At 41.7% G+C, this 12400-nt stretch overlaps 1 protein-coding gene across 1 annotated transcript in view; it reads right to left on the reverse strand.

The window, feature by feature from the left end:
• Nucleotides 1-771: 771 nt before the first annotated feature.
• Nucleotides 772-12400, reverse strand: part of LOC106000286 (protein Jade-3-like) — a 58374-nt gene continuing 46745 nt past the window's right edge. Inside the window, 4 exon segments of the mRNA XM_013035531.1 lie at nt 772-1329; nt 1332-1976; nt 4226-4343; nt 6993-7460. Coding sequence (XP_012890985.1) covers nt 1070-1329; nt 1332-1976; nt 4226-4343; nt 6993-7460 — 1491 coding nt within the window. The 3' untranslated portion in view covers nt 772-1069.

Below are 12400 nucleotides of genomic sequence, written 5' to 3' on the forward strand. Positions count from 1 at the left end.
GTGAAAAATGGCTCCAACCTTTTTGTTTGGAAAATTGCCTTGGATTAAAAAAAACGGACACAAAGCTAAATTATATCCATGTAATAAACACATGAATTCAAATTGTTTGAAAATAAAAATGTTTCAAAATTAAAACAAATAAGAGTAGTTAACCTCTGTGCGCTTCATTATATTTTCCTTATACCTCAATAAAATTTTTGATAAACATTAAAGGAGGAATACAAAAACTGTCAGCCAAACTCATTCGAAAACAACACAAAAACCCTGATCTGGTACAAATATCCCAGAAATTAGCTCACTTTGGGAAAGACTGGGATTCTTCACAAATCCCTAAACAGAGAATCAGAGCATCTTCCTTGGAAGTAGTACATGTGTACTTTGGTAAAGACTATTACAAGTTAGCCTTTTATGCTAGTTAGCTGGGTAAAAGAATTATGAATGTGTCCCCAACAAGCAGGTCTAAGAACAGGCACTGGACACTTCAAGCATTAGGAGAACTCCACCTTTCTGAAAGCAAAGGAAGAGAATAGTGAGCTTGACAGTATCTGACAAAGATGATCTCTCCTAGTCTCTCCTTTGAAGAGGCTTTACAGACATCAATACAGTTAGAAACTTTCCAGAGACTGGAGCTCTGGGAATCATATTGTAGTTTCAAATGGTAAGTAGATTTAGTGTCTGATAATCATGGTCTCTTGTAAACCACTGGCAATTTAAGGACCCTTAATACATAAAGAGAGACCACTAGCAATGTAAGGACCCTTAATACATAAACTTAGCAGTACGTTAATGTAATTAGAAAGCTGTCCCTGTGTATTCACTGAGCAAATAACTCTGGACCTAACTGTTTCCAAACCAACTTCTGACAAACCAACCTCCAGACATCATCTGTAATTCTTACTATGTGCTTGTAAAAATTAAAAGAGTTGAAACCTTTTCAAATACTGCAATTCAATTTACTGTGGAAAAAATTCCCCTTTCCTGTATGTCCTCCTAATATATGCCAGAATCCTTTGGTGTTTGGATTTGTCCCAGTAACTGGGGCAAATATTGGACTACTGGCAGTTTCTAATCAACTCTGCATTGAACCATGGGGAAGAGGATGTACCTCGCTTTCCCTATGGCAATCCTGTTCAGAATCCTAAGGAGGACTTTCCTTGTCTGAGCTATCTTTGTTTACAAGGTCTTTTTCCTTACTTCCATCACTTTTGCTCTCCAAATCACTCAGTTTCAAATCTGGGCAATACCCATTGGTCTCTGGATGTGCAGCTTTCTCAGAGTATTGCCTGAGATGCTGCCTACCCAGGAACTGCTCTTTAAGATTTATATTCTTGGTTTCACATAGCATTGGGGGCCCTCAGTGCTCCTTCTGCATTTTTTGGTGGTTTCTTTAAAGGATGTGAATTTTTCCACAGTTGATTTTCTAAAGCTACTCTGACCAGCTAAGTGGGAGCCTACCATGGGCTCCTGGTTATCGAGCATCTCACTAGCACTAGCTTCCTGGATGACATTCACAGGCAGATTGTCCTCAAGGCCATCTGACTTGGCAGACTTGGGGCTAGGCTCACTATTTCCATTGTTGCTACGAGACTGTCCATAGAGGACAGCCTCAAAGACTGGAGACTTCTCCATCTCCACTGATGGCCCATGAGAAAACTCAGAAGATGGAGATTTCTGATTAGGACTGGGATTGTTGGCTTCATTCTGAGAATGGTTGTGGCTGTCCAGCAAGCACTTATTCTTGCTTTCTAGCAGAGGCCTTGTAGACGATATCACTTGCAGGTCCAGTGGCTCTTCAGGCACCTCTAGGCTTCTTTTACTGAGAGTAAGCAAGCCACTGCTAGGGGAGCAGGGTCGATGATCAGTCTCTATGGTGCCATTTCTGCAATCTTCTGGTATTGGTCTGGCCCCCGAACTTAAGGCAACTTTTGATGGTGAGGAAAATAGTGCGTTCTCCAGTGCATCTGTCAAAGGAGATCCTGAGATGGAAAAGAATGATTTGTTTTAACAACTGATTTAAGTAATAGTTTATGTGCTTGCGGCAGAGGGAGTTGATGGACCCACTCTTCCTAGTGTTTACCAAAGACCTAACACGGTGTAACGGTATAAGTGGTGAAAGTGGTACTGGAGGATGGGGTGAAGGGTAGTAGTTTCAGTAGTGCAACTCTGTTCCATGGCTCCCAACTTCCTTACCTCTCTTTTCCCTATCTGTAAAAGGATTACAAAGACTAGTATGCTGCTCCTTGTACCCCTAGTCTGCCTCTTTCCCCTCCAAATACAAGGTCACTAGCAGGGGTTTGCAATTGACACTGTCTACTTGTGTGTCTTGGCTTATACAAGCATAGGTAATGCATGGCACTGCTAAAGACATGCCTTGAACATGGACATCTCAGATCCTATCCCTCCCTTCTCTCCTGGCCTTCCTCATAAATGCAGCACAGGTTTTGGTCAGGAAGAGTACATGTATGTTGCAACCTGTCATTAGAAGTGGGTGGTTCCTATGAAGTTTAAGCTCTTAGCCTATAATAATACCCTGAGTACAAGTTACCATGGTAGAGATTACAGGGAGGTTCTAATGTAAGAATCAGGCAAGAATCACAACATTCCCACCTTTGGCCAGTTCCCTGGCTATCTCATCATATGATCATAGGTCTTATGTGAACACTTCCAAATTAAAAAATATATATAGTACCAAAAATTAATCCATGCATATGGACTTAACCCTTGCCACTATCATCTTATTGAAGCTTTGCCAAAGATGTCTCCCATGGGCAGTGTGTGAGACCCACAGCCCCCATTTCTGCCACCTGTTGATGTTGCCAGCCACTCGGAGGCTATGACTTCTACAATTACAAAACAAAGGGCTAGAATCAATCTCTTCAGCACACAGGGGCTTTTCCTTGCTGTTCTTTGGTTCTTCTTGCTTTGCTAGCCAGTCACATTGTCCTGTAATACTATCACTGTCTCCTGCTACACCACTGTGCTTCTTCCTGTTATCACTCACAAATACCCCAAAGCCTCATTTGGCTGAGCCCTGGCAGGAGCTGATTCTGCATACCTATCTCAGTGACCCCTAGTGGCCTAGGCTGTTACTTATCTGTGTTAAATGAGAAGCAGAGAGGCTACAGGTATTACTGAATATGACCATCATTATTTCAACTAGGCTTCCATACAAGAAAGGATCCTGTCTAGCTTAGATCTTAGTCCCTAGTAGGTGCTCAACAAATGTTAATGAATAAATGAAAAGACAATATATATTTCTCTTAACTTCTGGCTAAGATTTTATAAACTATTGGTGAATAACCCCGGAATTAAATCCTGTCTAGGAACTGAGATTCAATCTTATCATCATCATCATCATCACCACCACCACCATCATATTATTACTATTATAACCATACCCCAATTTCCAGCTTTTTTATGGTTAACTGGAGATAAGAGTCAGACTTTCCTGCCTGGGCTGGCTTTGAACCACTATCCTCAGACCTCAGCCATCTGAGTAGTGAGTATTATAGGTGGAATCTCAACTATTGAGATTTTTTTTTTGTCAGACTTGCGGCTTGAACTCAGGGCCTGGACACTGTCCCTGAGCTTCTTGTGCTCAAGGCTAACACTTTACCACTGGAGCCACAGTGACACTTCTGCCCTTTTTTGCTTATGTGGTGCTGAGGAATTGAAACCAAGGCTTCATGTACACTAGGCAAGCACTTTACCACTAAGCAACATTCCCAGCCCATATTGAGATACCTTAATGAATTAGATCATTACAGAATAACTAAAGGCTTCAAACATCTGTTTGGGGTTTAGAGACTTGCAGTTTCCAATCCTATCCTGAGATTTCTGGCCTCATGAGATAACATGAGCTATGTTCACATCAGGACTGGACTGAAGCAAATGAAATATCTGACAAGAACTTTAAAATATTTTAAGTGGAACATTTGACAAAATTAAATTATTAAAAAGGACGTAACGAGAGTCTATATATTTGCTAGGACATTTTTTTTGTCGGTCATGAGGGCTGAATTCTGGGCCTGGGTACTGTCCCTCAGCTCTTCAGCTCAAGGCTAGCGCTCTACCACTTGAGCCACAGCACCACTTCTGGCTTTTTTCTGCTTATGTGGTACTGAGGAATCGAACCCAGGGCCTCATGCATGTAGGCCAAGCACTCTACCACTGAGCCAACTAACTTCCCAGCCCCCTGTCAGGACAATTTTAACAAACAGCTTACCTGTAGCAATTTCGTCATGAATTATCTGGGCCTGCAAGTTGAAGATCTGCTCCTGTAACTTATTCTGTGTGAGTTTCAGCTTCTCTCTTCGGCTTATCATGTAGCACAGATTTTGAACCTAAAAGACCAATCCCCAGAAAATAGATGTTTGTCACAGTAACAAAATTTGACAGTTAAAATTGTTTAAAATGAAGATGACTAAGATTGAAGAAGGGGATAGGTAAGAATGATGACTGGATTCAAGAGCCACACAGTGAGAGAATTCCACAGGAATTTCTGTAGTCATCATGGGGCATTAATTCCACATTAATCAGTAGCAAAAGCAAAATGCTCCAACGCTGCCTTCTGAAATCTGTTTTCTTTTGCTGCAACTTTGAGGTTTAAACCCAGGGCCTTATACTTACTAGACAAGCATTCTACTACTTGATCCACACCCTTTGGCCATTTTTTTCTAAGCTATTTTCTCATAGGGTCTTCATGCTTTTGCCTGGGCTAGATTTGGATCATAATCCTACTATCTATGCCTCCTTTGTAGCTGGAATTTCAGACATGTACCATCATGCCTGGTGTGGTGAAAGGCGGTCTCACCAGCTTTTTCCTCCCAGACTGGCATCAAGACAGCCTCGTCTCAGTCTTTGCACTCAGTCCTGAGTATCTGGTAGTATAGGTGTAAGCCACTGTGCCCAACTTTAAGTCTATTCTTTCTGTGGTGCTACGAGCTTAATATTTACATGCACAATCAGAATGGGAAGAATGTCTACTGATTTAGCCTTCCCTTTCAGTCCCCAAATACAAATGATGGGAGTGGAGGAGAACGGTCTGCTTCCAAGATTCAAAGTAGCTTCTTATTTTTGTGCTGGTCCTGGGGACCGTCCTTTAGGATTTTGCTCAAGACTAGTGCTCTCCCACTTGAGTCACAGCTCCACTTTGTTTTTCTTAGTGGTTAATTGGAGGTTAGAGTCTCATGGACTTTTCCTGCTAAGGCTGCCTCTGAACTGTGATTCTCATATCTCAGCGTCCTGAGTAGAAAGTGGCTTTTTTGCTCATACCTTCAGTTTAGTCAAGTTTCCTCAGTCACCAGCGGGCGACCCCTCACCTGTTCTATGATCTAGTTTATGTGTTTATAAATGGAGGTGGTTAAGTGTTTTCTTCCATAAGCAGGTTAGGATTAACATTTATAAAATGTTTAGAAGAGTGTTTGTAACAACAGTAATACCAACAGGGACTCTATGTATATCTTAAAATTTTTCATATTTCACTGAGATAAAATGAGGGAGCGGGTGAAACTGTTCAAATAGAAATGTACTCAGGTTGGGAATGTGGCTTAGTGGTAGAGTGCTTGCCTTAGCATGCATGAAGCCTTGAGATTGATTTCTCAGTACCATATAAACACAAAAGGCCAGCAGTGGTGCTGGCTCAAGTGGTAGAATGCTAGCCTTGAGGAAAAAAAAAAGAAGCTCAGGGTCAGTGTACTGGCCCTGAGTTCAAGACCCAGGACTGGCAAAAAACAAAAAACATATTTTTTAAGGTCTCATAGTTTTTGGAGTTTTGGTAACAGAAGGGACCCCCCCTTTCCCCTGCACCTAGCCATTTCTATAACTGCACAATCAATTTAAAGATTCTTCAGGGTAAACATAGCACCTAGTTTACCTTTGAACTCCTATAGCACCTAACTTAGTGGACACTTGAAGAATATATCCTGAGTTAAATTATCTGGTGGTATGGCTGTCAACCTGAGGTGCTTCTGACTGCCACAGGCTTGCAGGACTCTGGAGCTGTCCTTAGCTACGGGCCACACAACTAGGGGTGGGGAGTAGTGGAGGCCAGCAATGCTGCCAAGTATCTTATATTACCTCCTATAATTGAAGGCAGTGCCCCACAACATACAATCCGTACTATTCAGACTAAAACACCCAGAGTGCAGCAAGCACTTTCCTGCACCTAAAGTACACTCTTTCCTCAGCCTGCAGTCTCTAAATTGTGTAAGTAACTACAATCAAGCCAATTTAGGCTCAAAATGAACAAAAAAGTAAACTAAAGCTGGGTGTGGGTGGCTCATGTCTGTAATCCTAGCTACTCAGGAGTCTGAAATATGAGGATCATGGTTCAAAGCCATGCTGGGCAGGAAAAGTCGGTGACACTCTTATCTCCAATTAGTCACAGGAAAAGGTGGAAGTGGCACTGTGCCCCAAGTGGTAGAGCAATAGATGAGCATAAAAAGCTTAAGGACAGTGCCCAGGCCAAATTCAAGCCAGAACCAACAAATATATATATATATATATATATAATTTAAAAAAACAACAAAAATCATATTCATGAGGCCTTGCCAATCCCCTGAATGTGCTAATCAAAATTTCAAAGGTGCCCCAATGTCTCCAGACCATAATAAAATCAGAAGACAGGCAAAGACCCAGGAGTGCACAGACTTTTGAGGTGGTTCTTTTTTGTTGTTGTTGGTGGTGGTGGGGCCTGAACTCTGGGCTTGGGCGCTGTCCCTCAGCTCTTCAGCTCAAGGTGAGCACTCTACCACTTGAGCCACAGTGCCACTTCCAGTTTTCTAATGGTTTATTGGAGATAATAGTCTCACAGACTTTTCTGCCAGGGCTGGCTTTGAACTGTGATTCTCAGATCTCAGCCTCCTGAGTAGCTAGGATTACAAGTGTGAGCCACCAGCACCCAGTGAGGTGGTCCTTTTTAAACTGGAAGTAGGACTTTCTATTTTTATGCAGACTGTGATCTATGCACTAGTCAGAGCCAGTCTCCTTACCTTCTCCAAGTCCTGCCGAAGATGCATAAACATTCTCATGCGAGTGTGAATATCTTCTTTTGGCTGTAGCAGGGTGTTTTCTTCTTCCAACTTTGGAGGAAATAATGGTTTGTTGAAGTTGCTTTTGCGCTTGAGTTTCCAGTAGTTATAGATAAAGTCCACAGTTTCCACGGATAGTGCTAGTTCTGCAGCCACATCTTCTGCTTTCACAAAGGAATAGAACTCTTCTTCTAGTTCACGAAGCTTCTGTGCCCTCACGTTATTTTTCTCACTCTTGGTCTGGCTCAGTTTGGCAGCTCTGTGGTTGTAGGGCTCAACCTCCCCAAGTGACTGCCTGTTTTGGCTGTGCTTGAGACAGAATGACTTGAATTTTTCTTTGTTGCTATCATCTTGGATCCTCTTCATCTCTAAGTTGTGCTCAAAGGCACAGGTGACATGAAAAGCTATGGTGCAGCTTTTTACAGAGCACTGTGGAAGAAAGGATGGTTAACGGCAACAGATTTAGGGGTTGGGGACAGGGAGAGCCCTATGTCAAGCATATACTGAACTTGTAGGAAGCCGAGGAAAGACAAAGAAAAGGTATGACCATGAAAATTATTTACCAGTTACCTAGGAAACCTGTAAAAAATGTGTCCAATTCCCATTTTAAGGTTTCAGCTCAAGCATTTAAACCTTGAATTTTGAGTTTTGCTGAGCCACCTTCCTTAACTCCTAATCAAGTTATGTGATTTCTTTTCTGGACCTTTCACATTACTTTGTATATGATCTTATACTGCTACTTTTGCATCATACCTATAATGTAACTGTCAAATCCTTGGCCATAGGTCTTAAAGACAGAAGTTGTGCCATTCATTTTGGCATTGCTATCAACTATGGAATAAACAGTAGCTCAGAAAATGCTTCAAAAATGAAAAATAAAGTCAGTATTATTGCCAGGGCAACCATGGTTCTACAATGGTTGCATGGGCTGAAAAAACTAAGTAACTAACTTTTGTTCTTGTACTTATTGCCTGGTTAGCCTAGGACTGTGATCTATGCCCACATGCATCTGAAATTATAGGAATGTTCAGACAGGGTCTTGCTAACTTTTTTTGCCCGGACCAACTTTGAACTGGGATCCTCCTAATCTCTGCCTCCTGAGTAGCTAGATTACAGGTGTAAACCACCGTACCTGGCTTGAAATTGCTCATGTAGGGCTGGAGACATGGCTTAGCAATAGAGTGCCTTGCAACAGCAAAGGCTGGATTTCAAATTCTAGTAGTAGCATTTCAACCATTTTGAACAGCACAGATATAAAACACTTCCATCTGAAAGTATGGTGATATATGCCCATGTTTCCCTGGAGGTGTGAGGAAAGCAGGGAGACCAAGAGAGGAGTGGCTGCAAGGGGTCCTGTAGGCTGGGTGTGGGCGATGGTTTGCCTGCCTGTCTGTCTCTGTATGTGAGTTCCAAAGAAAGTGTGGCATTTGTTCCTCCTCATTCTTTTCTGAAAGTGTTTTTAAGCACCTGACTGTGGGAGAAAACCTTGTATTGAATTCCCCTCTCACCTCTCCTTTTCTCCCAAGCACAAAGCTTTGTGTTCACAGGAGACACTGCCTGTTTAGAAGAGCTGTGCAGCTGGGTTAGCCTGGGGCTTCTCTGGAGCACACACATTTCCGATGCACAGGTGGGTTCCCATTCCCTAGCAGAGCAGAAGGAAGTCCGTGCTGGGGGCCCATCATACAGAGCATAGGACAGCTTTTGTCTAAGGGCCCTTGTGAACCCAGATTGCTGCTTTAGGTGTCAGTGCACATGTACCCAGCTGTTCTTCCTGTTCGTGGCCCCAAAGCAGCTCATCTTCAGCTGCCCTGGCATCCCCAACTGCTGCCCATACATCCCAGGTGCCCTTCCTGTTTCCCAACACAGGTTTTCTGCCTTGATTTAGCAGAGCCTTCATCATCCACTATCAGTCCCAGTCCTGTCAGTCATCCTGTTTGTGGGCTAAAAGTATCAGGCACTTTGGTTGCCTTTCCTTTCTGTGTATATCCTTAGGGAGAGGTAAACTTCTTGCAGAAGGCTAGAGCAAGTACAAGTCTGGTCCATGGCTTCACCAGGGCCCCAGGAGTCTATCAGTGCCACTCATTCTCTCTCCCTGAACTGGTGTGGCTTCTTAGAACTGCCTAGAGTTCCTTTCTACTCCCTGCCTAGTGGGGTGGCAGGCAGTTGTTCTGCCCTTCTTAGAATCTTCACACATGGCAAGCCCCCTCTGAGCAGGACCACCAGTGTCTAACACCCTAGAGGTAAGGCCAGCAATCAGCCTTAGGTGATCAAAATGATTTTTGGCTTCAGCCCTGTTAAGGAGGACCATTAGTTTGAGAAGAACTTGTCTGTGCATAAAGTGAGGTGTGTGTGTGTGTGTGTGTGTGTGTGCGCGCGCGCGCGCGTACATGTGCATTTATTTGGTTGTGTACGCATGTGTACATTCCTTTTTCTTTTGCCATGGGGATGAGTTTGGGACATTTTTCAAGAATAGCCTTCTCTCCCTATAGTAAGGACTGGCTGTAAGTCCATTATAGCACATGTAGCCTAGAGAGAACCTCAAGCTGGTAGCCCAAGGGTGACCAGAGTGGACAGTGGACATGAGGGTAAAAACCTCCAAGAGCCCTGAGAAGAGAGGCTAGAAAGGTTTCTAGGGTTCTAGTCCTCCCCCTAGCCTTGCTGGATCCTGGTGGCCTCAGTGAATGAATGTAGGAGCATCTCTGGCTTCCCCTGTGTGTGTAGCCATCATTTACTACCTACCTCCAGAACATTTTTCTCATCCCACAAGCAAATTTGATGCTCATTTGCAGTTATTCCTTTTTTCTAACCCAGCTTCAAGAAGCTGCTAATCAACTTTCTATCTCTACATAGTTACTTATTGAACATTTCATATATGTGAAGTCATATAAAATATGACAGTGTCTGTCCTTTTCCATGTAACACTTCTTTATGGTTCATCCTTGTTGTAGCATGTATTAGAAATTCAATGCTGTTTATGGCCCCAAACACCTATTCCACTGTATTTATCCATTCATTAACTGATGTGTACCAGGGTATTTTTCACTTTTGGAGATTTTATGAAAAAATGCTATGAAAACTTGCACAGAAATTTTGTATGGATGTCTTCATTTATCCTGGGAGATACTCTCTCAGCCCAAAGAGTTGTCTTTGTTTACCTAGAGGCCTTGGGCCAAATCCGATGGCCTATGTTACCAATGGAATTTATGCTGCAGCCTTCGGGCTTTGCAGTATAAGCCTGGCCTATGGAGGAACCTGACTAAGGTCAGCCACAATGATGGCTAGCTGTTTCTATGAGGCCAGCCCACAATATCATCTTTGGACACTAAGGCTTAGTGAGTTTTCCTGCTTGCCAATATTCTGCTGTATCCACTGAGTCAAAATCCTGATGTTATCCTAACACCTATTTTCTTTTATACGTCCTCTCTGATCTATAATAGCTCCTGTTCAATCCAATTTTGTCATTCATGCAAATTCCAGCCAATTCTTACCACTTTCAGCCCTACCACTGTGGGATAAGCAACCATTTTCTCATGAATTGCTATAACAGGCTCCTAATTGCTTTTCTGGTTTCTAAACTTCAGTCTTCATAGTCTATTTTGAGTAAAACTGTCAAAATAGTTTTCTTTTTCTTTGTGTGTGTGTGTGTGTGTGTGTAATGGGGCTTGAACTGTACCTGAACTATTTTGCTCAAGGCTAGTACTTTACTGCTTGACCCACAGCTCTACTTCCAGCCTTTTTGTGGTTAACTAGATAAAAGCTTCACAGTCTTTCCTATATGGACTAGCTTTGAACTTCAATCTTCAGTAACTAGGATTATAGACGTGAACACTGGTTTTATATTTAAAATCAATTCTCACTTACCTATATACCAGATTGTCACTCCCTGTGTAGTCTAGGCTGAACTCAAAGTTTCTATCCTTCTGATACAGCTTGAGTGCTAGGACTAGAGGTATGCACTACAATACTTGTATTTGGATTTATTTTTAAAGTGTTAATAGGCAATTTTTAAAACTTACATAACAGAACACAGTGATAGTCCTATATAACATCATCCAGCTTCAATGATTATTGGTACATGGCTGATCTTATTTTATCTTTATTCCTCATAATTGTTTCCAAAACATATAAATCATTTCACCCATCTGTACAAAACTTGCCAAGGGCTTCTTAAGCACTTAAAAAAACACACCAAAATCTTATAAGGATACTGAAAAATCTTATCAGGAGACTCAAAAGCCAAATGAAGCTAGTCTCCCATTTTTATGTTGTCTGTGAGCTAAGAAGTGTTTTTACATTTTTTAATGGTGCTGGGGTTGAACCTGGGTCCATGTGCATGCTAGGCAAATTACTAATAAGCTATGTTTACAGTTCAGTTTTTACATTAAAAAATTCCACACAGAAATGGAGGGACAAATGGCAAACAAATGCAACAGTGGTACTCACTAGACACAGTATTGAACATGAACTATATAAATTGTGGGTAGGGATGAAAGGGAAAAACTCAGAGTAAGGGAAGGGGTGACAGTGTCCAAAAAGAAATGTACTCATTGCCTTGACTTAAGTAAGTGAAAGCCCTCTGTATATCACCTTTTTAATAACAACATAAAAATTAAAATTTTTTCCCAAGGTTTGGCGATGTGGCTCAGTTGGTAGAGCACCAGTAAAGCATCAGGTACCAAGTTTGAGTCCTGGTCTCACAACCAAAAAAAAAAAAGGAAAAGAAAAAAATTCTAAACATTTTTTACATTTTTAAATAATGAAGAAAAAAAGTCAAAAGAATATTTTGTAACATGGGAAATTTAAGTTTTGTTGGAATAGAGCCAGTTAGAATATAGTAATGCTCCTTTGTTTAAAGTATCATCTGTGGCCGCCTTTGTACTGAAAATGTAGTGCTGAGTAGTTGTGAAAGACTATACAACTCACGAAGCCCAACATATTTGCTATATGGTCGCATATAGTAAGTCTGCTAGTCCCTTTCCCTAACCAATAAGCCACCCTCCATGTAATCTCTTTGACTCTCTCTTTCCACATATCACATTCTGATCTTGCTGGCACTCATATCTCATAGTCTTTTCAATGACCATTCCTCCCTCTGTCTGGAGCATTTCTACTGTCTGGAACATGTATATTGCTTTTTATCTTGCTTTCCAATCTTTGCTCAAATGCTACCTAGCTCCAAGATAGACTCTACCCTTACCACCTTGACTTAAACTTATAACCCATGCTCCTTGCCTCACATTTCCTATCTTTCTACTGAGGTCCACATTTTTCTTTTTTATGGCATGTAACCATCTTGTAATATGCTTTTTAATGCCTATTGCTTATAACCTTATTATCTTGAATAAATGAAATTCCATATACTCTGATGT

This window comes from Dipodomys ordii, unplaced genomic scaffold (genome assembly GCF_000151885.1).
Source record: "Dipodomys ordii isolate 6190 unplaced genomic scaffold, Dord_2.0 Scaffold215, whole genome shotgun sequence".
Classification (NCBI taxonomy): Eukaryota; Metazoa; Chordata; class Mammalia; order Rodentia; family Heteromyidae; genus Dipodomys; species Dipodomys ordii.